A 26,706-nucleotide genomic window follows, 5' to 3' on the forward strand; every position below is an offset into this window, starting at 1 on the left:
TCGGATGTGTGCAAACGTGCCGTGTGAGCAAACAGCGAGAAGAAGAAACATTTCGCGCCACACCACCAATGGACTTGCATTGAGACACGCTGTTCAAAAAAAGAAACTTTCTATTGAGACTCAATTGACCATTGTAATTGGGAACACAGATCGACATAACCGCTGATTTCGTAATATCATTTCAATGAAAACAGTTTTACTTGTCACAGTCTCGCAACGACAAACGGATGACTAGCGGCATTGCGAGAGGGGTGTGCGGACTTTTTAGATCCAGGAAATTGGATTATTTTGTCACAGGCTGTTTAGCGAGGGACCAGAGATTATCTTGTCGCCGTGTTTGCCTCGGCGGCTACGAGTTCAGGCCCGGGTCAGACCCGAGCCGAGCCAAGCGGGCGGGCAGGCAGGTAAAGGCTGCCGCGCAAAGGTCAGTCAGTCAGTCAGTCAGTCAGTCAGTCAGTCAGTCAGTCAGTCAGTCAGTCAGTCAGTCAGTCAGTCAGTCAGTCAGTCAGTGTGTGGAGTGCACACAGTGAGCCCATTGATCCCACTGTATACACCTCGGCGGGCGCTGAGTCAGGCCGTGTCACTTATTCACACTGCGCTTCAAAGCGGTCATCATTTACAGCCCTGAATCAAAAGGTTTGGATTTGATGACGCATTTTAGAGCCGTATAAAGTCTCAGCAGCCACAACCTAGTACGGCAACATGGTGAAATTTTCTTTTTGAATGACCACTATATTCCTTGTTTTGTTTGGAGTTACAGTTTAACTTTGGCCTCTTTGGCCTCCATGGCCTTGACGGCGATGCGAGCGCGCTCCGTCAGCGCGGCGGCGTCCTGCGGCCCGGCGCTTTTCAGCAGGAAGTGGCTGATGAAAAGCTTCAGGCCCTCGCGCAGCATTCCCAGTTGGGGAATTCCAGAAATCCTGGGCAACAAATGAAGGGATGATCCGGTCCACCATTAGGAATAGCACAACCATCTCCACGCACGCACGCACGCACGCGCCCGCCCGCCAGTCAAATGAAAGAAAATGTTGGCTTTTTCTTCATGCGTGGCTATAGTAACAACTTGTCTCCCCCTGACTTTGATTTGCTGCTGTTTGAGTTAGCAAAGCAGCAAGCTCTCTCTCACCTTGAAAAAATGCCGGCAAGATCCTCAGGCTCAATGTCTGTGAGCAGCCGAGTCAGGACTTGGCGCAGGAAGCGCACCTTGGGCTTGTCCAGCTCTCCAAACTCAATCACCTAGAACACCCAAATCACACCTGTGTGACCACGGGAACCAGTAGAGCGCAGAGCCCCACTGAGGCTTGACCCATTAGCACACAATTTGCATTACGACGGCTCCGGTCGGTAATGGAACTATGCTAGTTTTGTGAGCCGCTCTCAGCTATTTCGCATTATGTGTTAGCATTAAGCTACGTGGTTTGCTTAAATACAATAAAGAGCTTGAAGCAAACACACTTGAGCCCTTTGTACATATCTAAAACATTCTCTCCAGCTTCCTTACCTTGAACAGCGAGAGCGAGAAGCACTTGTTCTGGAGGAAGCGTGTCACCAGCTGGATCAAATTGTTAAAAGTCCTGGCGGGAAGGTTGGAAAGCTCCCGGAATTTATCCCACAGGCTGAACTGGAAGGTCATCTGTGGAAAAACACGGCAAGTGTCAAAAGCAACGAGGAGAAAGCTAACGAGCCGGCGCGCGAAACGCAAACGTTCCCGGCGCGCTCTTTCAGAAGGACAATAAAGTGGCGGTGGCCGATGCGTGGAGGAAGTAGTGTTGTTTGCGGTCACAGTTTGAGGGGTGCGAGAAGATCCCAGCGCACAGAGGAGATGAGTACGATTCGCACGCAAACTGATTAGCACTCAATGGCTCGGCACTTTGACCCTTTGAGGGCCATGAAAGAGACACGATGGCAAGGGATCTCAATGTGAGGTTTTGCCAAGCTACGCCACCTGGAAGCGGCGGTCGTGAGCGCAGAACTTCTCTCCCAGCACGGCGTAGAAGCCGTTGAAGGTTTTCTCCTGCAGGCAGCAGTCCAACAGCACGTGGACGATTTCCCGCTCCTGTTTGTCTTTCAGCCCCATCCTTCACACGACGCAAAGAGGTTTCAACGTCCAGACAACCTCGTAAGACCGCCCGCCCGCCCGCCCGCCTTCCAACGCACCTCAGCAGCTTGTCAAACGCATCCAGATAGTCCTCGCTGGTCATGAGCACGCAGAAGATGTTCCTTCGGACCTCTGTGTTCATCCGCTGCTTTCGGGCCAGTTCCAGAACTTTAGCGGTGAACTGAAACAGTTTAATAATACAAAAAAATGACAACGGCGGCTGACATGTTGTTGTTGTTTTTTTTCTCTCCCCCAATTCAATCAGAAAGGGCGCAATTCACTCACCTGTCCTTCACCGACGCTTTTATTCGCTTGCTCGCTAATCATGGGTGCTCCGCTCCACGATGAGCCTACAATCCACCAGCGGCCCACCTGCTCGGCCGACAGCAGGTTGTCCAGGGACACCCGCAGTTTCAGGTCGCCGCCTGCTGTGTTGCGTTGGATCTGCAAACATTCAGCGCTTAAAAAAAGTCATCCTGAGGAGCAACTGTCTCAAAAGACGGATTTTGCAATCGTAAGCCAGTTTGCAGGGAGTCTGCAAAGACAGCTCTTGTTCGCCACCTGGCGGCCAAAGAGCGAACTACTAAAACCGACAACATTATTGTACCTATCTGTGATGAATGGAATGAATCACTGTCAAGGATAGGAATTGTTTTTTTTTTTTTTTAGAAATTCACCCACCAAAGTTCTTTGCAGCTTCTTGAGCTTCTCAACAGGCTCGGGATCGTAGCCCGGAATCTTGCGCATGTCATTATTCTTCAACGCCAGCATGGTTTCCAACATGAACCGCACCTACAAATGTCGACGTGTTAAGCGGATAGATAAGGCACCCGGCAACCGACTCGGTCGCCTACCGTTAGGCGGACAAAATACACTTGGCTTTGGTGTCAGCGTACTCTGGTTCGATCGTGGAATTTCTTCCCGACGTCGGCCGCCTTGCGCTGGGCTTCGGCGATGAGCTCCTTGAGAGCCAGGGGGTCGTCCTTCCGCAGCGAGAAGCCCACGTTGCGCAGCACCAACAGCGCCAGCTCAATGTCCTTCTCGGAGAACGCCGCCAGCAGGCGGCGCAGGATGTCAAAGATGAGCAGCGAGTGCACCACCTGGAAGTTGTAGAGATGCGCCACGACGGCCAGCAGGTTGTCGCACTCCTTGCCCTCGCTCGGCCGCTCGTACGTGTCGTGGAAAAGGCGTACGACCGTCTCCAGGAAATGGGCTCCGACCTGGAATGTGTGTTCTTGAGTAGCCTGCCGCTTTGAAGAAGTTGTTTTGGTGCCGGCTGCCTACCTCCAAACCCACGGTGTGATGGAGGATGCTGAGCAGCAAGACGTGCTCCATCAGCAGCCGGTCGGGCATCAGTGCAGGCGTGACGCAGGCGGCCAGCAGCACCTCCGTCAAGGTCTCGTTCATGTCGTTCCTGCTGCGGCTCATGTAGAGCGCGTCCAGTTGGCGGCTGATCAACGCAATGTTGGGCTCGCTCAGCCTAAAAAAAACCACCAAAATCGGCCCGTCGTAAGCACGCCCAAATTTCCCCTCCAAATTTCTAATGAGAACGCGCGGCTGAACCCACATCAAGTACATAGCAGCGCCTATCCTCCGATATCATCACATCTACTTTCTGTTTTTGCGCTCAGGCCAAAGGCCTGAGCACATTGTTACTTTGACGGGCGGATTCTTGGGGTTGCGGTGGTCTTTAATTCAGCGAGCGTGCATTTCCATCTGTCAAGTTTTGCACCATCTTGGCTGTTACCTGTTGACAAGGCCCTTAACATTCTTCTTCAGTTTTTCCAACTCTGCTTTGCGCTGGTCTCCTCCGGCGTCACGCAGCTGAGGAGGCACGTACTTGCCCTTTGCCTAAATAACAGAAATGAATCAACTACATGATGATCTTAACATGTACTGTGAACTCACAATGTTGGAAGTGGGCTCTGCCATTTCTTCTGTTTGCTCATCGTTGTCATTCGGGTCACTCTCGTTCTCCAGGTCCTCGTCCACGGGCCCTTCTTCTTCGCTCGCTACTTCATGCTCCCCTTCCTCCTCCTCCTCCTCCTCTTCTTCAGCTCCTCCTCCTCCGTCGTCGTCGCCATCATCATCATCTTTTAAGTCTTCTCCTTCGCTCGGCAAGTCCTCATCTGAATTGTCCTCGTCCAGCCGTTCAAAGTTGTCCTTGGCCAGGTCCATGTTGTCGTCGCTGTCGTACGTCCCCGTGGCCAAACTGCCCGAGTGGAGAGCACCCAGGATGTAGTCCAGCCCGTCAGCCACAAATGACTGAGGTATGCTTTTCTTGTTTTTCCTCTTGTTTAATTTCAAATAGCGCTCTAGTTTCTTTATTTCACGCTCCTCCTGTTCATTGGCCTCCAAAAGTGCCTTCTTCCTTGACTCTTGAAGCTTGTTGCTTTTCTTAGGTGGCACTTTGGGCTTTTCCTGTTTCTTTGCACTCGTTGTGGGCCCTTTTCGGACCTCCTTGTTGCCACCCGTTGCCTTCTGATCATGAGATGCTACAGCCTGTTCAGCATCGCCACTAGGCAGATTTGTCTTTTGACCTTCGTAGTGATGTTTCATCCTGGCTTTCTTCAACTTTCGCTTCTCCTTGCGCAGCTCCTTCCTGCTTTTGCGATTGACCGACCTCAAGCCGGCGCCTTCTTCTGCTCCCTCGGCGCCACCTTCTCTTCCCTCGGCGCCACTTTTGCTTTTGACAAACTCGTCCAACGCCACCATGTACTTCTGCAACACGGTGCTGCCTTTGTTTTTGGCATTGGCCCGCGACTTCCATTTGCCTTTCATGGCACCAACGTGCTAATGTTTACGTACCCGCTAAACGTGCTCAAAATGCAATGCAAAAGTGCTAGCATCCATTCTAAAACGCTAACATTCTCTGACGATGATGTTAGGAAGACAAAAAATAAATTAGAACAAAATTACGGCGAATAAAAGCAGGGAACGCGTACACGTGCGATCCCCGCGGACAGTATCACGTGATATTGTGCTTCCGGTACAGCCAGGGTGATCGGCGCCTAGTGATGACGTCGATTATTTTGTATTTTTCTTTTTTTCTCTCTCTCTCACCTACAAGCGGGCTCCCTACTCCTCCGACGTTAAGCTTCTTTTTATCCAGCCACGGCGGGTTAAGAGAAAGAGAGAGGGGGAAAAAAAGCGTGGGAGACCTTGAGCACTTTGATCTACGATGTAGTGGAGTCTGGAGCCCCTCTGGAAATTTTGCAATATGAAGAATGGAAGCAGACGATGTTACTATCAGGGAGCAGAATTTTCACAGTCAAGTCCGAGAGTACATTGTGAGTACGGAAGCGGATAAGCGACCGCTAGGCGGCTAGCGACGTCCTCATAATTAAAATGAAAGGGGGGGCTAATGCTAAATAGCTGGAACTGTCACATAGACCGGCCTTAATTTCCCAATTTCAACATGTTCACTCGGTACTTAATTTGATTTGAGTTTTGGGCGGTGACGTTCACATTCCAGCAAGCACTCACAATGGAATGGAAGAACCTGTTTTCATTCTAAATGTAATAGCGTGCTAATAACAGGAAAATACGTGTAATGCGAAGCACAACAAAGAATAATTGTGTTGTAACATACACGACTCAACGGCTAAGCAATTTCGTTTTAAGCGAGTACTGCACTGCACAGTTGCTAAACATGACACTGATCTATATGTATAACTTTCAAGTTTGTTGGCTTTCCCATGACTGTGTCCATGTTGTCACAGAAATTGGATTACAGCCAGTAATCAGGTTGTCACCGGTATATAGAAGAATATATATGTAAGAAACAGGAAGCGCAGACTAATGTTACTGTAGAATCCTTCCACTAAGTCACAGATACTACAGTAGAATGTGAGGATGGTGATCCCTGTCCTTCACCTGAACAATGCAAAATCAATGTGGATCGCATCAACTGATGGGATAACGAGAAGAGTACAAAATTCAATAGCCGCCCGGCTGACCGCCCGCCCGCCCGCCCGCCCGCCCGCCCGCCCGCCATGGTACAAGTAGCGCTTGAGTGTTCCGTGTGGAAAGTGACTTAACAAAACGGCTCATATTGTGAAAAAGCTAAAAGTGTATCTGCACATCTCCACTTCCATTACGACTCCATGCCCCGTTAAGGTGTGAGATAGTGTGGACTATCCCGCATGTAGCCAGGCCAGGCCCGGGCCAGGCCAGGCCCAGGCCAGGCCAGGCCAGGCCAGGGTGTTGTCCTTTTTTGTTTTTCTTCTTTCAGCTTTATCAGCTCTGCGCAGCCGATCCCCCCCCCTGTGTTTTTTGGCGGCATCGCACAGGCTGAGTCATGTCGCGATGCTGACACAGCGCCAAGCGCTGAAGTCGCAGCTTCTCGACTTTCTATTAGTGGCGTCTCGCTCTCTGTCACAGGAGGAGGAGGGAATGTGGAACGGGATCTTGTCCGTCGGCATATTTAGACTCCACAAACACATTATGAGTGAGAAGCATGTGTGTTGGCCTAATTAATGTCATAAAGATTTTGTTCCCCTTTAGTCAGAGCTATACAGTAATAGGATATGATGACCATTTGAAATCGAGTCAGAAGTGATGAAAGTAACTTTGCAAACGTCTTCTCTCCAAACAAAAGAGGCAGACTCCTGCTAAACACATGACCCTCATTTAACGCCAGGTACTTTTTGCAGCGGACTAAATAAACACCCTTGGCCACGCCGGCTTTGAAATGAATAGCTTGTTTAGACTTTTGCACGAGTCAACGTGTTCTGAAAGTGGTCAAGGCTCATTTACAAAGTGACCACCCACCACCAATAAATCTTCTACACGTTGCCGTTTCAGATATGCTTCCTCCTGTTTGCCGTACTTTACATTGTCTCCTACGTCATCATCACCCGATACAGAAGGAAGACGGGTAAGTGTATCTTGGAAGCACCGATTTGTCATCGTGACCCCATACATGAGTGAAAAACGCGCAATTTCGTGTTCAGTCGAAAACCTGTTGTAGTACCAAGACTGACCGGCGGGAGGCAGCATGACGCTGCCGTAAAACACAAAGAAATGTGTGAAAATGCTCTCTCGTTTTCTAGATGACCACGAGGACGAAGATGCTGTTGTCAACAGAATATCGTGAGTCTTTCATTGTATACACGCACTCCCAATAGAAATATGATACGAAATTTAGGAAGGAGCAAATTTCAAGCGGAAGGGTGTGCAGTCCGACCGCCTCTGAGGATGACATCCAGGGCTTCAAAGTTATGCCAGAATCATGCAAAATAAAGGATGGGGGGATTGTTTTATCTCTGAGAAGCACACAGTAACACAAGGTTGTATTTGAGGGAAAATATTAAGAATGCCCCCCCCCCCCCGCCCCCCCCCCCCAGATTGTACTTGTGCACGTTCACGCTGGCCGTGTCGGGCGGCGCCGTCTTCCTGCTGCCCTTCTCCATCATCAGCAACGAGATCTTGCTGTCCTTTCCCAAGAACTACTACATCCAGTGGCTTAACGGCTCCCTCATCCACGGTCAGTGTGCATCGCTCCTGCTTGACAAACACCTTTCAACTGTGCTCTCAAACTGACTGACTGACCAACTGATGGATCGGACCTCCCGGAGGGCCAGCTGTCATGTCATCTGCTCTGTGCTGCAATGGCCAGCAGGGGGCGTGTGAGTCCATCACATATGCCACCCGTCTCAGGCTGCCATCAAGGCTCATCGTCAATTTTAGAGATTGGGTGTTATTTCACAATTCATTGAAAGGGGAGTGTGAATCTTGCAATCCACAGAGGTCAAACTAAATTCAGATTCTATAGACATACTTGTGTGAAGAATGAATTTGCCATCACTTGACTTTCTCCAGGTCTGTGGAATCTGGTGTCGCTCTTTTCCAACCTTTGCCTCTTTGTCCTGATGCCCTTCGCCTATTTCTTCCTGGAGTCGGAGGGCTTTGCTGGATCTAAAAAGGTAGGGGGAAAGAAAAAAACAAACCACCACATTTCTGCATGTACAGTAAACGGTGGCAGCAGCGGCGGCAGCGGCGGCAGCAGCGGCAGCAGCGGCAGCAGCAGGTGCCTCGTTGCGTGCCCTCTCGCTGACTCTCGCCGCTGACCCAAAGCTCATTAACCATGAAAGTGGGAATCTGGTCTTTGCCCCGCGCCACATCCTGACAAGGCCTCGCAATAAGGCCGCTTCAACGCGGCCGCTTCGGCCCCACTGATTTAAAGCCTGATTCCTCGTCGCCCCCCCTCCCTCCCAAAAAAAAGCCTCCCCGCTAACCCCCTAAAATAAAACTTCAAAAGGAGAGGCTAATAATCGAGTTGTAAGGCTCGGCGAACTTCCTAGTTTAATTGATTACACCCCACCCTGGTGGGTGGAGGGCGGGGGGTGGCCAGGGGCTCGTGTTCCAAGCATCCATAAAGTGGCAGCAACTCGCACGACAGCACAATAGAAGCTTGCCAAATGGAAGGAAAAAAATGGACTTTTAATACACTTCCATCCCGTTTGAAAGGCCCCTGCGTTATGTCATAAAAGGACATAAAAATGGCTACGTACTGGAGCCGCCGGGCAAGGCTAGCCGCCAGGCCGGCCGCCAGGCCAGCCGCCAGGCTGCCGCGTTTGTTTAGACGCAATTTGGTCAGTGTGGGAAACGGGAAGGGAGGGAGGACCTCTTTGCCTTTTCGTCCTGCTTTCTCGCTCCCGCATCGTCCGTGTAATATATATCGAGGCCCCAAAAGTCAAAGTCATGCTTTTTTTTTTTTTTTAGTCAAATCAAAAATTAAACAAGGAGGAAGAATACAATTCACAGGTGCGATTAAAGGGATTTGCCAGTGCAGGAACCTTTTCCTCGACCACTATTGGAAGCATAAATAATGGCAAGAAGAAAAGCGGCCTTCGTGCAGCAGCAGCAGCAGCAGCAGCTCCCTTTTGAGTGCGGAAATGAAGCCAGCGATGAACTTGGCAGCTAATGTCGCAGGCCGGGTCCGCCTTTTCATGTGGCCTTTGACGACGCACTAAAAGACGCGGCAGCGAGAAAAAGATGGAAATGCGGAAGTTTTCTTTCCTTTTTTGTACCGATTTAACTGTTCAGCTCGTTGTCGGGTGGCGGTGTCAGCCCGGTGATTCATAGTGTAACAAATTGTCCAAATTGAGGATGAATCGGAGCGGCTTAAGGGTCCTGACTTGTGATGTTATGATCCGAGCTTTATTTGCTGCTGTAAAATGTCTCCCCCTTTTACGGCCGGTACTCAAATCCTCGCAGAGGAGCTGCATCGCTCACAGGTCAATCTTGGGTTCAGCGGGGTTTTTTTTTTTTTTTTTGTTGAAATAGCACATTATCATCCAGCCACTGAGAATTCCATGTTTGTCATTTTTCAGGAAGAAAATGCTTTCGAGATTTATGGCCGCAATCAATTCTGACTCGCAATTTGATCTTTCGACTGAATTTCGGTCACCTCGCGACCGCCGGAAGAGGGCACGGCACGACGGGCGTGTTCCGACAAAGTGTATTTATCTCCCGAAATTAACCAAAGGCTTTCATTTGCAGACGTGACGAGTGGAATCTCTCGGAGCTATGTTTACTAGAAACAAGCTGCTAGGCCCGCACAAGCACGCACGCACGCTCATCGTTTAGCTTTGAAGCGCTAACCTGGGCTGTTTGTCATTTGTGATCCAAAATGAAGTGGAGTGGAGTGGTAGCCATCATTAAAAGATTATTCAGTTGTTCTTGAACTAGCATCCCGCTCGACTTTCAAGGTTCCACTGATGATTTTTGAAAGCGCGAGAAAGTGGCGCGTTACAAATAAGACCTGGCCGCCGTGTGGAAATGTGTTTGATCCTGAAATGAGTTGCAATCAGTCTGACCCCTTGACTGACCCAGCAGAGGGCCAACAGGTTTCATCTGGCCGTTAAAGAAACTCCTCATCAATCTCATCCTAAGCTGATGATGAGGAGGAGTGTGTTTATTGTGGGGGGGGGGCAGGAGAACGTTTCAGCGAGCGAGCAAAGACCATCAGCCCGAGCCCGTGTGCGCGCGGTGTTACTAAGATACTCGTGCTCTTTGTTGCGCCTCCACAATGGGGACTGGGATATTTATTTCAAATCTCCTGCACATGCAGACATTTTTCCCAGGCCTTCTTTGGGCCGGGAACAGAAAGCGCTGTTTGCATACCTTCCTTTGAGGTCACAATGTCTCCCTAAAGCTGTCCGTTGCAATGTGGGTTGCCATGGGAACATATTAGCTCCAGCCGGGAATTTAAAAAAGAACAAGCAAGTTGCTCAAGTTCCACCCCCCCCCCCCCCCTCCACCTCGATTGACGTCGTTTTCTAAACTGTGTAGTAGCTTCTTTTTTTTTTTTTTTCTAATTAAGATGTCATCAAGGCAGACAATATACAAGGGGTCGTCCGTTTACGACCTGCCGTATTTCGTCATTTAGAAGTGCGAGCTTTGATTGATGAATGGATGGCAAAGATGGCGTGGCGTGGATGGAAATGTTGTGCTTGCGGTCATTTTGTGGCCACCGTAAACACCATTTGTTTGAACGATACGACGTGAGGCTGATTATTTTCCATGCGCCTCGCGTCGTAACAGAGGAGAAGCCTTAGAAGGCGCCGCCATTGCTGTTGCTCCGGTTGGCCGGCCGGCCGGCCTACCGGCCAACCGGAGCTCTGTCCTCTCCTTTCCTCTCCTCTGCTTTGCGTCTCCCCACACGGCAGCGGTCATTGCGGCCCTTCAACCACGCGCTCGCTAATAAGGTCCCCGGGCATCTGGCGGGGGCCTTTTCTCCCTCTCTTAGTTAGCACAAGCGCCAACTCTGCATTCTCCATGACTCCCTGGCGAGGAAAGCCAGCCGCCCGCCCGCCCGCCTGCCCGCCCGCCTCCTATAGCCACACACATTCACGTCACAGATATGACAGTGCACAGTGCACGTCGTGTTGTGTTGTGTTTCTCGAAAGTGGCTCCAGTTCAAGCACGAGCCAAGCGGCTTCGGGGCGTGCTGAATATTTCAGAGCGCCTATATTTAGCCCAGAGCTACACAATTAGAATGTTGAGAATAGAAACTGTCTTTTATTTCTTTATTTGATGCCTTCCGCCAGTTGACAGTTCTTTTGATGGGACCTGCCTATTTATAAAGCACCGTTTAAAATGAAAGCTCACTCGCCTTCCCGGCTGAAAGCTCTGCGACAAGAATAAACCAGAGCAGAGATGATAGCGAGGGAGGTGACGAGCGTTGCCTTTGCCCTAAATGATCTGAACGCCTGCCTATAAATGACTGAGAGCCAGCCCATCTATCTCAAGGGAATGAATACACCTTCAGGATAGCAACTCTTAAGGTGGAGCGCTCGGTGCTCCTTAAGAGCGGACCTGAAAGCATTGGCGTTGGCATTGGCATTGGCATTGGCGTTGCCGTTGGCGTTGGCATTGGCATTGGCAGGGAGATGCACTTTCTGCAACACCTTCATTTCATTTGCAAAGTGTTAGCTGCCGATGAGCGCTTTCAAAGGGAGACCCCCTTTGCGTACCTGTTGGTTGGCCAATGCTGAGCAGCCGCCACAGCGCCATCCCTCTTAGCCGCTAACAAATTGCTCATGTGCGGCCAATTTTGCTCCCTCCCCCCTTGTTACCCACCGAGCTGACATCTATCTTGCGGCGCTAGACAGCGTGGCTCTGTGTGAACAGGTAGACTTTATGAACCACTCAGCGGTTTGTGACCCGGAAAAGGCAAATTAGCCCAAAATCCCGCCGTCTGTGCCGCCCAGGATACAACGGTGCTAGAGGAGCTCCTAATCGGGCCCAGATGGGAGGGAGGGAGGGAGGGATGGTTGGGAGGGAGGCCTGCTCTGGATCGCAGACAGTAGCTGACCTGGCACCCCTCCCTAGCCTTTCTTTTTTCATTTCAACCTCTGCCAGTGCCCCGTTTCCAGAGCGCCGCAATACGTGTGGCGTTTTACGCAATCACGGGCCGCCTTTATGTCGCGCGTGTGGCGTGACGAGAGGAAACGGGACGTCAAGGTCAGGCCCGTTTCCAAACAAATGCTTTAAGAGCTGTGGCGAGACGTTTGCTCTGTTTGTGCACTTTAGGGTATTAGGGCGCGCATTTTGGAGACCTTTGTGATGCTCTTCTTGCTGGCTCTGCTCATCTTGGGCATGGTGTGGGTGGCGTCGGCGCTGATCGACAACGACGCGGCCAGTATGGAGTCGCTCTATGGTACGAGCGAGCGCTCGCCACAAATTCAATGGCTTGTCAAGCACCAGAACGTTTGTCTCTCTGTCTCTCTGTCTCTCCCCGTAGACCTGTGGGAATTCTACTTACCCTACCTGTACTCGTGTATTTCACTGATGGGAGGGCTGCTTTTACTCAGTAAGCCCTTTCAAATGCTCCTCACTTGATCTTTTGGAACCGTCTAATTGGTTTTGCTTGCTAGTGTGCACTCCGGTGGGATTGTCCAGGATGTTCGCCGTCATGGGCCAGTTACTTGTCAAGCCGACGGTAGGTCGCGGCGTATTGCACATTTTGCTCGTCTCTCTCCGGCCGGGCTCCTTACAAATCCAGCCGCGGACTACAAATACGTCAGCAAGCGGCGCTCATCTCTCCCGTCCCACTTGGGGCCTAATTACTAGAAGCCATTTCCATCTCCTCTCCTTCACTCTTCAGATCCTGGAGGACCTGGATGAGCAGATTTACTGCATCCATTTGCAAGAGGAAGCCCTTCAGAGGAGATTAAACGGTACGTCTGTCCGAGACGTGTTGGCACATTAAACGGGAGGGAGGGAGGGAGGGAGGGAGGGCCTATTGGCTGTGATGGAGCACACTGCACTGGAATCAATTAGCGGGGAAGGTGCGGTGACACACACACACACACACGTGTGCTGGTGTCCCGCTCAGATTGAGGGCAAATCAGCCTCTGGTGGCAAAGGCCCTCTTCTTCGTTGTCATTCTCAGACCAAGAAAAAATGTTTGAATTGACTTTTCACTGAAATCTATAACGAAGACGGGGCGGAGGTCCTGCCGCGCCCTCCCTCCCTCCCTCCCTCCCTCCCTCCCTCCCTCCCTCCCTCCCTCCCTCCCTCCCTCCCTCCCGCGTCGACTTTGCTACAAAGCGAAAGTGGAGGAAGTTTGGGAAGGTGTGCCCGGTCACCTGCATTTCCTTTTCTTATGTTTGCAAATTCCTTGAAAAGAGGCAGGAAGTTTTGGCCCCCTTCCAAAAGCGACTTTAATATCAAGTCAAGCGCGAAAACCAAGAGTACAAGCAAGAGTCTTTTCACACCAGCCAGGGAGGTACGGGAGATGGACGGGCGCGATAGCGGCTCTTTTCAAACGGGATGACGGCCGCCACCTGAGCGTTGTGCGCGGCCGCCCGCGCTTTGAAGCAAACCACAGAATAATTGCAATCTCCGTCTTATCGGGAGCCGTTTGATCTATTCAAAAGAGCCTCTCCCTCCGTCCGTCCGTCTGTCCGTCCGTCCGTCCGCCACTCCATTTTTGCTCGGTTTCTGGTGGAAAACGCAGTTCGGGGAAAGTTCACGTGACACACTGCGCAGGTTTCGCCGCCTCCGTTTTGTGTTGACAGATACGCACCGTCGAGCCGCATCAGGCCAAGCGTTTGTTTAGTGACGATACACGTCCGAGCCGTGCCAAGCGTGTGGGCGGGCGGAACAACTACGGTGCCACTTGAGAGCAAATCAATCTTATTTTGGCTCACGCATGTTTGAAATTCAACATAACGGAGATTTGCTTGGGAGAATATTGAAAAGAAATGCCGTGTCCTTGAAAGCGTGACGTACAGACAACAGCGCTCGCTGGCTCGCTCGCTCGGTCCAGATGCTCTGCGACACGACGACCTTGCCTCGGCGTGCTCGTTTGCATACAGCCTCCCCCCCGCCCTCCGTCATTCTCCCGAAGGTTAGCGAGGTTAGGTGGCATGACTCGGGCCGCCGGAAGCCTGGCTCAGCATTCGCGCCTGGCTGTAAGTCAGTCTGCTAGTCGAAGGCAGGATATATTTAACTCGAATGACGTCACTACTGCGGTTGACACGCTGCCAAGGCTCCATTACTGCTTGGCGACGAGACCGTAGCGCCCTTTGTTTGCGTCGTTTGTCGGCTATTAAGGACTTCCCACGAAGCACTGATCTGCCGCGCCGAGCGAGCCGCAAATAATACACGGGAAGATTCCGTGACAATGACTTTGCTGGCTTTTGAAAGCACGTGACAAATGGATCCCGTTCACTGTCAATGATGTGCTCAAATGTGATTTTTGTGTCGGCGGTTAGGGTCGTCCACGTGCGCGTACACCCGACCGGGCTTCACTCATCAACTCACGAAAGAACTGGACAGCATCAGAAACATGAAGAATAAACTGGGTACGTACGTATTTTTGCCACACGGCTGAGTTTGAATTGAATCGAGTGGGACTTTTTTCTTGTTTTTGGGAACATACGTATTGCTGACCGGCACTCCCTTTCTCTCCGTCTGCTTTTAATTCCCTCATTTGGACGTGGACCAGAGCTGCCTGATCATTTTGCATCCATTTTAGGATATTATAAATGAGGCTTTTGGGGAGCAGGCTGACAGCAGCAGCGAGGGGGGGGGGGGGGGGGGGGGGCACTTAGGGATATTGGCAAACTTGATACTGTAGCCAGCCTTTTAGTGATGTCATTCATTTAGAAAGATGGCGCTTATAAAGTGCAGCTGGCAAACTTGCGCACTTTGAGAATAAAGAGCGACGAGGTCGCAAATTGAGCGGGCTCGTCACGTGACCCGTGACGGTCAGCCGCTGCGTAAAGGTGTCGGCCCGCAAAATATACGTCCTCCCTTCACTCCGTATCATCTCAGGTGAGATTTACGAGTGACGACAAAGTGATGATGAGCGCCACCCGCTCATTAAAGCGGTAGAGGCTGGCTGGCTAGAGGCTGGCTAGAGGCTGGCTAGAGGCTGGCTAGAGGCTGGCTAGAGGCTGGCTGGCCGGCCGGCTGGCTGGCTAGAGGCTGGCTGGCTGGCTGGCTGGCTGGCCGGCCGGCTTTGATAAGAGTGGACCACACACCTCTGACAATATGCCAAGCTTGAGGTTTGGTCCGTCAATGAATTAATGATCCAGCCAGCGGTGAGGAGCTGGGTGGGATCCAGTCAAGATAGTTACAAAAGTTTTGAGGATGTGTTGATTTAATCCCTTTTTGAAACTTGACATTTTCTCCAGAGAGAAGAAAGCAAGCATCTGGTTGGGAGAAAAACTTGCTATATCCTATTGTCATGCTGATCCTTCTGGCAGGAACGGTGAGCGCGTGCGCCCACCGACAGTTAAGCCCGGTGCCCGTGGTGCCCGTGGTGCCCATGGCGCCCATGATCGTCTAAAGCCTTTTCATTTGTGTGTGTCCGCAGACAATCTCAGTTCTTCTGGTGGCGCTGAACATCCTCTACCTTCTGGTGGACGAGACGGCCATGCCCAAGGGTTCCACGGTACTTTGCGTCTCCGCTATTTTCAACGAGCGAGACGAGGGCTCGGGCGTTTGGCCAAAGTGACACCTTTTAAGCCTCCCTCACACGCACAAAATGGGGAAGCGGTCCTATCTGACCCGCCACCTTCATCAATCAAATTCCGGATATGCTCAGGTGCGCGCTCGGAAGAAAAGCCTCAGGCAGATGTTAATCGGGGCCCCGACTTCTTTTGGGTTTTGTTTTGGAAGCTCATTGAGAGGCACGTCGCAGCACTTGCAAAAAGAAAAAGGCAGCGCACGCGGCGGCACGTCTCAAGTCCGCCACGGCTGAAAGAGCCGCGCTAGCTCGGGAGGGAGATTTTCATCGTCGCCTAACATGCCGTGTGTGTGTTAAACTGCCCTTATCTGCTCTTATCTACACTGACAGAAGTGTGTGCGTGCGCGCGCGCGCGAGCGGTCACATTCTTGTCTTGGCTGGGGCAACATCGTGCGTCGGATTTCTCCATCTATTCACTTTACGGACAGGCAGAAACATCTTGAAGAACATCTGGAAGCCGCTTGTAAAGTATTAATTGCCTTTTGATTGACACGGAATCCAAATGGAACATTTTTCCTCCGAAGGATGCAAGCCATCAGTGAAGAGGCGTGTCCTTAAACTTTTGCCCGTTTTATCTGCGGATCTAAATGATGCAAAGAGGCCGAGAGAGTGCGTTGTCAAAGAGATCCGGACTGTGGGAAAGTCAAATGTGGCTGATTGTTATGTAGCACAATGGAATTGCCCTGTCAATGTTTGCCTTCCCGACAACCCATGCTGAGCGGGCGACACGGCCAAACGCCATGACGCTAGCCATGATGAAGCAGCGGGAGGGCGGGCGGGCGGGCGAGCGAGCGAGCGAGCGAGCGAGCAGGTGGACGCAGGGCGAGAGGAGGAAGCGGAGGAAAGTCTGTCAGAGGACACCTTGTTTTACAGCCTGATGAACAAGCACTAAGAGCGGCTAATAAAATTCTTACTGCAGGCTAGTCCAACACTTGACACTGTATTTCCTTAAGTGGACTATTAGCTGCGGGCTCAACTCCTCCTTTCCCCTCCCCTCCCCTCCCTCGCATGGTTGCTGACGTCATAGCGACATGGCCAGCCCGAGCTCCACAATGCGACAACGAGCGAGCGCTCGTTCCTCAAGTGGGCTACTTGGCCAGCCAGCGGAGGCGCTGTTGATACCATCTAGCAATTTAGCGTTTGACTTCACTGTCACATTTCAAAGCATTCTAGATAGCATCAGTGAAATCAAATGTCACTCAGTCACAAATTGTGCCGTCATAAATTTGAGAAGCTCTGACGGGGCAGATAACGCAAATCTTCTCTCCTGTGAATGATGGCGCGGAGGAGCATTTGGAACGGCTCCCGCTCTCGTAAATCACACAGCAAGCAAGCGGATGGATAACGTCGAGCGCTACTGATGCCTTTTTGCGCAAAGTAACAGATGACATTAGTAGCCCGAACCTTGGCGTTGTCTGCAAACAATGCGTTGACGTGACGAGCGCCAAAGGTACGCACCGCCCTAAGCCACCTGCCCCCATTGACCCCCTCCCCCCGTCATCAGCCCAAAAGACAGCTTGAAAGAAAGTTTGCTGTCCTCGGCATACGCGCGCACACACACAAGCTTCCCTCCCTCCCTCCTGCCCTCCATTAATAAATGACATCACATGGTGTCTGCTAATTCCCCGTGTAACAGCACTGCACCACGGATGGCTCTGCAGTGAGCTCACAAGGGATGACAGTTGCATAAAAAGGCATGAAACAACCTGCCAGACCCAAGCCCTCCCCCTCCCCTCCCCTCCCCTCCCCTCCCCTCCCCTCCCCTCCACCAAACAAATCAAGATAATGACACTCAAGGTGGCTAGAAAGCTATAAAACATAATTAGAAAGAATAATCAAAAAGTTGGACCTGTGAAGCCTAAGTCAGAAGTGAATTTGCCCTGCCTGCCATGAGCTGGACTTTTATGCAAGCTGTCATTTGGCACCTTTTATTGACGCCGTCACAAAGCTCATAATTCTATCCGGCGGGCGGGCGGACGGACGGACGGACGGACGGATATTCCCGAGCCGTAGGTATGCTCAAAGATGTCATTCTATTTTTCATCCGTGTGAATTGCTTGTCCAGTGTTCCTCCCAAAGAGCAAATGCAAACGAAAAAGCAAATATTTAGCAAGTGACTGACTGGAGCAATGCAGGCTATGGATGTCTCCTTTTTTTTTTTTTTTTTGAAAAGCCTCGGTGGCGGTGGCGGCGCTGGATTATTGGTTGTGTTGTTTTTATGTTTTTGGCACGCTCGCCGACCCAACGCTCAGTTGAAGCAAAAGATTTTTTTTTGTTTTTGTTCAAACACCTGTTGACGTATTGTACGACAGGCCCGCCATTTGAAAAGGAACCTCTTTCATCTTGTTCCATTCATGATTTTGATTGGCTCGCCGCTCAAGTGGGGGGGGGGGGGGGGGGGGATCTTTGCGGTGGGTGCAACTTTACTTTGCACAATCTTCCGGTTCGGCACATTCTCATTTCTGTTGACGTTTTCAGTCGGCCGTATCTGATTTCACCGCATTTATCTTCATGTGCATGTCAATTGCACCTAAATTGCGCGCATGTTTTTGATTGCTGATGCGTGACTACAATGACTGATCCAGTTCTTGCGCTTTCCTTCCTTCCTTCCTTCCTTCCTTCCTTCCTTCCTTCCTTCCTTCCTTCCTTCCTTCCTTCCTTCCTTCCTTCCTTCCTTCCTTCCTTCGCTCCTTCCTTCCTTCCTTCCTTCCTTCCTTCCTTCCTTCCTTCCTTCCTTTCCTTCCTTTCCTTCCTTCCTTCCTCCCTTTCCAGGAGCGAGGAGGCATCGGGAACACCTCTCTGTCCACTTTTGGTGCAGCCCAGGCCGTGTTGGAGATCATCCTGTTGCCTCCCCCCCGCTAGCTGCCCCCCCCCCCCCCCCCCCCCCCCCTCCCTCAGGACACCTTCCGGAAGACATGCTGTGCGCCGCTCGCTTCATCACCTTTTACAAAAACCTGCTTGGTTTTGGGCATTTTGTCCTTGTTGTTGCCGTTTCTCCTTGACTGTCGGCAGTTATTTGATGGCTTCCTCTGTGGTTGGCTTCTACAGCCTGCGCCTGTTTGAGGGCCTGACGCCCAGGAAGGATGATACAACCATGACAACGGTAAAAAGCAGGCTCGGTCGGGGTCAGGGTGAAGTGGGGGCAAGGGTGCTGAGAATGTTCCAAAGGTCCGTTTCATCTGCTCCCAAATGTTTTCCTCCGGGCCTCTCAATGGCTTTAGCCGATGGCTCCAATATTTGTTTGTGGGCTGCGCAAACACTGTCAAAGTGCAAGCTCTTTTCTTGTACATCAGAGGGTTGGAATTGTCTTTTTGTTTTTTGTTTTTTTTCCACCTCCAAGAGGATGTGGGTTCTTTTGGGCCACAGTGCCACCTATTCACTTGGTAATGAGTTTGGGAGTGGTGAGGCTTGTTAACTAGCCGCAAGGCTCCGGTGAAAGGACAGAGAACCTGGTAATGAGCAACTTCACAGGCACCAACTGTACAATACGCCAAGCCTATTTAAGCATCAAGTGCTGCGAGCGAGCGAGCGAGCGAGCGAGCATGTGTGTGGCCACGTCAATTAGTGCCCGCCCGCCCGCCTCGCTTTGTTTGCTACCAATGAGCACATCAATCCATGAGTCAAAGTGACATCAATGAGTTGTCAATTGATTTGGACACGCTTAGTTATGACTAATGCATCTGTCCTGTTTGGTAGATTATCGGATGCTGCGTGTCCATCCTGGTGCTGAGTTCAGCTCTGCCGGTGATGTCCAGGACATTAGGTGAGTTACACTTTTCTTTCAGTCACACTTCAATTCTCCTAATGCTTCCCAAAGTGACCTTGCAAATGAAAGGAGTGCTGGAGCGAGCGAACGAACGAACGAACGAACGAACGAACGAAAGAAAGAAAGAAAGAAAGAAAGAAAGAAAGAAAGAAAGAAAGAAAGAAAGAAAGAAAGAAAGAAAGAAATATTTACAGAGGCGGGACTTTTCACGTTACAAAGGTACCAATAAACATGCTGAGTGCAAAGCACAGCTGTTCAAATAATGTGAGTGAGTGAGTGAGTGAGTGAGTGAGTGAGCGAGTGAGTGAGCGAGCGAGCGAGCGAGCGAGCGAGCGAGCGCATGCGGTGACTCACTTGGAAGCGTTACAAAATATCAACAGGTTGTGCTTTGTCAGAAGAAGTCCATTGCCCGAGATTGAGTCAAATTTTAGAATATAAAAAAGAAAGAAAGAAAAGATTGGTGGGGTGGGGTGGGGCCTGACTGTGGTCTTTTATCCCACCGTTAGATTTGCACAGCAAGTTGAAATGAATTGGCGGTCAGGCCAAAAGAATCAGAAAGTCAACGGCGCTAAGCTCTATGTGCTGGGGTCCCCCATCATCAGGCAGGCAATTTTGTTAAAGGTCCTTGATGCCTCCCAAGTGCTTACTGTGGCTGTAAATAGATCTTTGCAGACACCCAATCGATCGGCCAATCCATTTGACCAGAGAGGCTATGAAGATGTCACACGACTCCCTCCCTCCCTCCCTCAGTCAGTCTCATTTCTGCATTCAGATGACGGAGAGGAAACGTTATTGGAGCGCTTCTGCTCAAGAAAGATAGTTGTGCGAGCGTGCCTCGTAAGTGAGTCCAAGGTCACGGCCAATGAAGACCAGCCTAGTGTAACGACCCACTTTCCTCATCAAGGTGTCCACTTTTGCCAGGATGCCAAGTTTGAACGAGACCGACCGCACCTTCATTCGTCCTAAGCAGCTCTTTGTGGGCCGATGAGTCCTCCTGCATAACTGCAGTGCTTAGTCACCTCTAACTCGCCCATTTCCAAAGCAGCGCAGAGGCTGTTAATCACGTGCGCCGCCGCCGACGACCGGGCTTTTCTGTCGCCAGGCATCACCAGGTTCGATCTGCTGGGAGATTTCGGGAGGTTCAACTGGTTGGGGAACTTCTACATCGTCCTGTCGTACAACATGCTGTTTGCCGTGGTGACCACGCTGTGTCTGGTGAGGAAGTTCACCTCGGCCGTGCGGGAGGAACTCCTCAAGGCCTTAGGTAAGAAGTTACACTGGACAGTGGCCGCCGCCGCCGCCGCCACTCCACGCAATGTCTCTCATCCCTTATCTCTTATCCCTGGCCAGGTCTGGATAAATTGCAACTGTCGCACAGCCCCACGGACCCGGAATCGGGGAAGCTTTCGGCCAACGGCCATCAGAAGACTCTGTGAAAGGATTGACGGGGGAAAGGGAAGGGAAGGGAAGGGAAGGGAAAGGGCTCGGCGGCTCAACTCCATGAACCCGAGCGCCATCAAATGAAAGCGGAGGGCCGTTTGTGACATTCCGTCCTCTAACTACTTTATGGGAGTTGGGACACAGCCCAGAAGAGGCTGAGGAGTGAGATGGAGAAAGGTCTCTTTGGCCAGGTTTCCACCAAGTGGTCAAGTTTAGATCAGGTGCTGCACTGTCTGGGCCAATCAAGCGGCCCCCCAAAAATGAGCTGGCTGGCTCCAATATTTTGTAAACCTGAACAACAAAACCAGGAGGCGGATCGATTCAAAATGGTATCAAATGGAAAATTGCGCCAGATGATGTCATTGGATAGAACTTTTTAGGTGCTCTACATTTTGGACTATTTTGCCCCCCCCAAGTCCCCTCTCTAAAAAGGGCACTGTCTGTTTCTGTATTGACTTGTATATAGTATGTTGAATGGTTCTTTTTGCATTATTTGGAAGTAAAGGTAGTGGGCGCGCACCAAGCAATGTGGACATATTGCCTCCAAGCAAGCAAGCAAGCAATCAAATGCACAAAAACGGCGTGCAGCTTGGAGTGGCGTCAATGGGTCACCCTCGGTCCGCGGAAGCACCGGAAATGCCTTAAACGAGGAGCCCGCCGTCTCTTCGGGCTTAGCGTTAAAGGTGGCGTCTTTTCTTTTTCTTTCTTTTGAGTCGCTCTTCCACATTTCCACTGTGATCCTAGCCAGGTTAGACTGAAGCCAGCGACGTACGACGCGCCCTCCCTCCCTCCCTCCCTCCCTCCCTCCCTCCCTCCCTCCCTCCCTCCCTCCCTCTTCTGTTCGCCGTCAATGTTGTCATAGAAACGGTCGCCAGCCGGCAGGCCTGTAAAAGCCGCTGACCCATTACGGTGTCATATACTAAGGATGTGTTGTCATGACGACTCGTGATGTCAAAAAAGGAAGTTGTGTGTGAGTGTGTGTGTGTGTGTGCGTGTGCACGTGGGAACGTGTGTATGTGCGTGCGTGCGTGCATACTGTAATGCAATTTGTTTGAGGCAGGGACTACTTTGTTAAATATGCAGCTCAAATTGGATGTGAAATGCAAAAGAGGACCAAAGATCTGCTTTTTGAAATACTTTTGCTGGTCAAGTAGAGTCGTGCCATTTGAAAACTACAAATGATCAGATGCAAAGGGGACGAGGAGGGTTACGTGTTTTGTGAATGTATTTTTTTTTTTAAAAGAGTTTCTCAGTCAGCTATGTGTGTTTATTTGTTGTGTTTGCAAATAAAAGTTGAAGCATATGGCCGTTGTGATGCACTCGGACTCCGATACGTCAATAGCGCAATAGCGAGGCTAATTGAACGATACGACATCCTTTCCTTTCTTTCCACCCTGTCTGTAACCGGGCCGAGGTGTCGCTACCTGCTTCAGATGAGCTTCTTGCGGTAGGTGGACCTGCAGAGTGGACACGCGGGACTGCGGTCCGCCACAAAGGCCTCCAAGGCATCCAGGCAGACTTGGTGGAAGAGGTGCGAGCAGGAAAGGAGCACCGAGCGCCGCCGATGGAGCCGGAAGGCAGACGACCCCGGCGCCGCTCCCGGGTGGCACAGCGCCGTCAGGCAGATGGGGCAGTCGCCGGCCCCTCGCTGGCTCACCTGAAAACAGGCAGGCGGGCGGGCGGGCGGTCAGGCACAAGCACACGCGTTGGCTCAATGAACCATCATCTCTGTGTTGTGTCTGGAAATATGGTTTTTGTGGGTTTTCTTTTCTTTCTTTCTTTCTTTCTTTCTTTCTTTCTTTCTTTCTTTCTTTCTTTCTTTCTTTCTTTCTTTCTTTCTTTCTTTCTTTCTTTCTTTCTTTCTCCCCTCACCTGACGCTGTATGCGCTCCCAGTCGTCGGCGGCGGCGTCCTCGTCCTCCTCCCGAGGCTCGGCGACGCGCTTTTCTCTCTCCGGCTGCCGGAACACTCGGCGGCTCGATGACAGCGAGCGGTCGATATCGCTGAGAAAAGCTTCGGCGTCGGTGCGACAGCGTCGCACCAAGCCGTCGCTCAGCTCCTGCAGCTGATGACAAGAAAGCATTAGATCGGCACGACCGGCGTATCGTCATACGCCGTGCGGCGCCGTGTGTTCCAGCCGAGACTAATTACGTGGAATTGCGTATTGCCATGAAGGACGACTAATGGGAAGACACTGGAGGGAGACATGGAAACACACGGTCACGTCGTCTATTGGAATACACGCAAATTGATCATCATTCAATGTGCTGCAAAAGTGTCAGTCACCAAGACAACCCAGCAAACTGCTCTGTGATGAATTCCACTGACCTTCCACAAGAACATTTTAGGGGCAAAGGTCATGCAAGACATACGTAGAAGCCTTGCTGCGTTGACTCGGGATTGGAAAAAGTCAGATTTGTATTCTCAAGACGTTTATTGGCCATTTCCTTTGATTGTCTCCGTTCGACTGGCTTGCTGGATCGCCAGGGAAAGGCTCGCTCGCGCAGGTCCCGGCCCGGCCCGGCCCGGCCCGGCACCGACACGCCTGTTTGCATTACAGTCAGCTAAGCAAACGAGATCCCGGCCCCGCCGCCCCGCCCCCACCAATCACCCACCCAATGACTTGTCAGTGGCGTGTTCTTGAAGATCATCCCTAACGTGACAAAAGATACGAGAATCGCATGTCCACTCACACCACGGCTGAATCACATCGGTGACTGACGGGCGACGAGGAGTCGCTGGGCGGGGCCTAATGTGTCACGGCCCACTTAATTGACTCAGTAAATGCCGGAGTTTAACAAGAGGGCCACGCCAGGGACAGTCCTCGTCCACTTGTCACTCGCGCTTCGTCTGCCACTTCCATGTGCCCTGTTGGTTACGTGTGGAGTCGTACCAAACCTTGTCTGGAAAGTAGGCCTGACTTTTTTTTTTTTTTTTTTTTTTACAAAAACGTGATTTGCTTAACCGCGTCAATCGAGAAGTACGCGCCTCCGAGGCCCCGGTGGAGTTCACTAGGTGGCAATGTTCCCTTGTTGCTACGAGGCACCTTGAAGGCCACGCCGTCATTCAACACGGGTCAGAATGTGACCCGCACGCGGCTCCCTGGGCCAAGTATCCAAACACTACAGTCGACACACACACAAGGCATTAATCGATGAAGGAACGGCAGACCCAAACAAGCGCGGGAGGGAGGGAGGCATTGTGCTTTTGTCTGGAATGTTCACACTGTTTGACACAACACACAAAAACTCTCTCCGTATTAGCGAACAAACATGGAGGAGTTCACAAAGCATCAAAGGGGCTCCAGAAGGTGAACGCAGGTGAAGGTGTGCGTGCGTGCGTGCGTGCGTGCGTGCGTGCGTGCGTGCGAGCACTTGGGGTCAGAGAGTCTGTCTGTGATGCAACATTTGTCCATGGTGAAATTCAGTTCCTTATTTAGAATTCATCTATGTGTCCCATAAGAAAAGCGATTGTGACCATGTCATCCAAATCTCACCTTAGCCTCGAAGAATTTGCGCCGGAGACGCTTGTCTTTCGGGCAGACGGTTCTCCGAATGTTCTCGTAGCGCTTGCGGGCCACGTAGCCTCGCCAGAAGGCTTGAATTCTGAACATAGAGTCACATCACCAACTATTCACACAAGTTGACAGGTACGCGATCTCACCAGATGAGATGAATCACCTGGTGGCGCAGCGGTTTCGGAAGAGGCGCGCGGCCTCGTGGATGACTCGCGTTTGGTACGCTTCCCGGCGGCACATGGGGCAGCGCTTGCGGCCGGAGAAGCTCTCGAAGGCCCGCAGGCAGCTTTTGTGGAAGACGTGCGAGCACGACAGCAACACCTAACCAGACCGAGTGAGCGAGCGAGCGAGCGAGCGAGCGACCAACAGTGGCTCTAAAAAGTCTCCAAATGGACAAGCAACAAAGACAACTACCTGAGGCAGAAGGCAGAAGGCCTCTCTGCATATGGCGCAAGGCTGCTCGGATTCCCGGCGCTGGAGCCACCTGGCCTTCACCGCAGTCCACTCATCTTCGCTCAGCCTCTCCGGGGGCAAGGCCACCAAGCCCATCCTCTGAGCTGGCCAGCCAACACAAAAATGACACATTGGCTCCAATTGTAGAGTTTAGGTTGTTTTTTTTTTTTTTTATTTATTTTTTTTATCCCTAGCAAGCCACCTACGTACCTAATGTTGGAGGCGGCGGCGCGGGATCCAGCACATACTCTCGCTCTTCCCCGAGGCACCGAGGAACATCCTTTCGGATCCCTCTCTCTTTTGCGTGATGAAGTGCGTGCGCTTTGCTCCTGAATGTCAGCAGCGGGTCCATAAGTGAAAAGTTGGCTTCCAGAAGGTTCCTGGTGATGTGATCCTGAAGGGCCACCGAGGTGATCACCAACCTGCTGCTTACTTTGGAATCCTGTCAAATGGAGAAACATTTGCAAGCTCACATTCAGACCTCCCACCCTCCCTCCATCCAGCCAGCCATTTGATATACTGCTTATCCTCAATAGCAAACGTTTCAGTAAGAAATAAGAAAGTCACACCGAAAGTGATTCCTGATTCGAGAAGTTGATCGCTCAATGGTTTCAGCAGTATTCCAAACTTTATATTGATCACAGGAAAATGATACTTGCATCATGTCTGATATTACTGAAATTCGACGCACGTTGCATCGTATTCATGAAATGCAGCCAAGGGGAAGAAACAAAAACCCACTGGCGGTACAGAGTATCCGACATATTTGTTTAAAGCTAAAGTTTTAGTAGCGATACACAAACACGCGAGGCTTTTTCCACCACTTGTTCAAACTCTTCATTTGTTTTCCCTACAAAATCAATTCGAGGTAAAAGCCAAACCAACCTTCCTCATTGCCATCCTATCAGCGCAGAGTTTGGAGCGGTTGCTAGGTAGCCATCCCTTTGTCACGCTTTCACCGCTTCTGATTAGCTGAGCCGAAGAGAAAGCGCTTTCAAAATAAAAGAATCCAAAGTCAACCAATAAGACGGTCAAACTGGGAGTTATATGGAGCGTATATCCATATTCTCATCATCAATATGTATTGGAGAACGTTTCTTTGTAAGTGAGCATCATATCAAGGAGCGAGCTATTCTCCCCTCGTGTATGTATTTTTGATTTGTGGAAATAAATGCCGTAGTTTGGTACTCGGTGCCATGTCTCGATAATGATTATTTGATTGTCAGGCAGGTGTCAGTGCATAGTTGGAACCTGACCAAAGGGGGCTTGGCTCGTCAATGTGACTCACCCGGCCAGCTGTCGTCAGAACAAAGCTAAGCTGCTCATACCTGTGCAGTGAGCTCAGGGATCCCTCCCAGGTCACCTTCACATTGGAGAAAGAAAAATAAATAAATAAATAAATAAATAAATAAATAAATAAATAAAAAAAAATCTAAACTCATACACGCAAACAGCGTCCACGGCGGCGGCGGCAGCAGCGGCGGCAGCAGCAGCAGCAACAGCTACGGCCCCACCCCCGACCAAAAAGCTCTTGATGAAAAGTTTGTTCAATATCGAGTGAGAGCGGCGTGCCACCCTTTTTTGAAACACTTTGCACCCTTGACTGACGCTGCGCTGCGCTGCGCTGCTGATGTGCTCAGGCGCAAGGCGCAAGACGGCTAACGGTGAGGCCTGTCAATCCGTCCTAAGAAAACAAAAGCCGAGACGCCACGCACGCACGCACGCACGCACGCACGCACGCACGCACGCACGCACGCACGCACGCACGCACGCACGCACGCACGCGGGTGTAGGAAAGCGGCGAGCTTCTCAAGAGGCTGCCGCATTCTTGAGATTAGGGCAAGAAAAACGGAGACCACTGGCGCTAATGCCGCAGACAAAGGCGCGGAACAATTTATTAGCAAAGAATTCCAGCCCAGGGCTCAATCAAAGGCCTCGACGTCC

The 26,706-nt window shown here is 51.2% G+C and overlaps 3 protein-coding genes across 8 annotated transcripts; 1 reads left to right on the plus strand and 2 right to left on the minus strand.

The window, feature by feature from the left end:
• Positions 1-107: 107 nt before the first annotated feature.
• nom1 (nucleolar protein with MIF4G domain 1) lies at positions 108-5,074 on the minus strand. Its single transcript, XM_049749014.2, has 11 exons — positions 4,007-5,074; positions 3,846-3,949; positions 3,383-3,578; positions 2,995-3,318; positions 2,780-2,890; positions 2,384-2,542; positions 2,158-2,279; positions 1,946-2,078; positions 1,502-1,633; positions 1,127-1,236; positions 108-920 (listed from the first exon to the last, which is right to left on the minus strand). The coding sequence occupies exons 1-11, from the start codon at positions 4,877-4,879 to the stop codon at positions 755-757; spliced, it is 2,430 nt and encodes an 809-aa protein (XP_049604971.1). The 5' UTR covers positions 4,880-5,074; the 3' UTR covers positions 108-754.
• A 68-nt stretch (positions 5,075-5,142) lies between these two features.
• Positions 5,143-22,096, plus strand: lmbr1 (limb development membrane protein 1). Of its 3 annotated transcripts, XM_049749018.1 has the most exons (17): positions 5,147-5,388; positions 6,905-6,977; positions 7,153-7,192; positions 7,447-7,586; positions 7,922-8,025; positions 12,140-12,266; positions 12,351-12,419; positions 12,484-12,548; positions 12,714-12,786; positions 14,329-14,418; positions 15,253-15,329; positions 15,435-15,512; positions 18,360-18,433; positions 18,600-18,690; positions 19,284-19,350; positions 20,456-20,617; positions 20,704-22,096. In XM_049749018.1, the coding sequence occupies exons 1-17, from the start codon at positions 5,326-5,328 to the stop codon at positions 20,787-20,789; spliced, it is 1,479 nt and encodes a 492-aa protein (XP_049604975.1). In that variant the 5' UTR covers positions 5,147-5,325; the 3' UTR covers positions 20,790-22,096. The 3 variants fall into 3 exon arrangements, with proteins under 3 accessions (XP_049604972.1, XP_049604975.1, XP_049604974.1); XM_049749017.1 differs by lacking the exons at positions 18,360-18,433; positions 18,600-18,690; XM_049749015.2 differs by lacking the exons at positions 18,360-18,433; positions 18,600-18,690; positions 20,456-20,617; positions 20,704-22,096 and having other exon boundaries at positions 5,143-5,388; positions 19,284-20,087.
• rnf32 (ring finger protein 32) lies at positions 7,873-26,410 on the minus strand. Of its 4 annotated transcripts, XM_049749024.1 has the most exons (10): positions 26,207-26,409; positions 26,091-26,125; positions 25,648-25,734; positions 24,973-25,204; positions 24,724-24,866; positions 24,473-24,630; positions 24,289-24,397; positions 22,666-22,857; positions 22,218-22,450; positions 7,873-8,017 (listed from the first exon to the last, which is right to left on the minus strand). In XM_049749024.1, the coding sequence occupies exons 3-9, from the start codon at positions 25,660-25,662 to the stop codon at positions 22,223-22,225; spliced, it is 1,077 nt and encodes a 358-aa protein (XP_049604981.1). In that variant the 5' UTR covers positions 25,663-25,734; positions 26,091-26,125; positions 26,207-26,409; the 3' UTR covers positions 7,873-8,017; positions 22,218-22,222. The 4 variants fall into 4 exon arrangements, with proteins under 4 accessions (XP_049604981.1, XP_049604983.1, XP_049604985.1 ...); XM_049749027.2 differs by lacking the exon at positions 7,873-8,017 and having other exon boundaries at positions 21,958-22,450; positions 26,207-26,410; XM_049749026.2 differs by lacking the exons at positions 26,091-26,125; positions 26,207-26,409 and having other exon boundaries at positions 25,648-25,793.
• Positions 26,411-26,706: the final 296 nt, after the last annotated feature.

The sequence above is a fragment of the Syngnathus scovelli genome, chromosome 18, assembly GCF_024217435.2.
Source record: "Syngnathus scovelli strain Florida chromosome 18, RoL_Ssco_1.2, whole genome shotgun sequence".
Classification (NCBI taxonomy): Eukaryota; Metazoa; Chordata; class Actinopteri; order Syngnathiformes; family Syngnathidae; genus Syngnathus; species Syngnathus scovelli.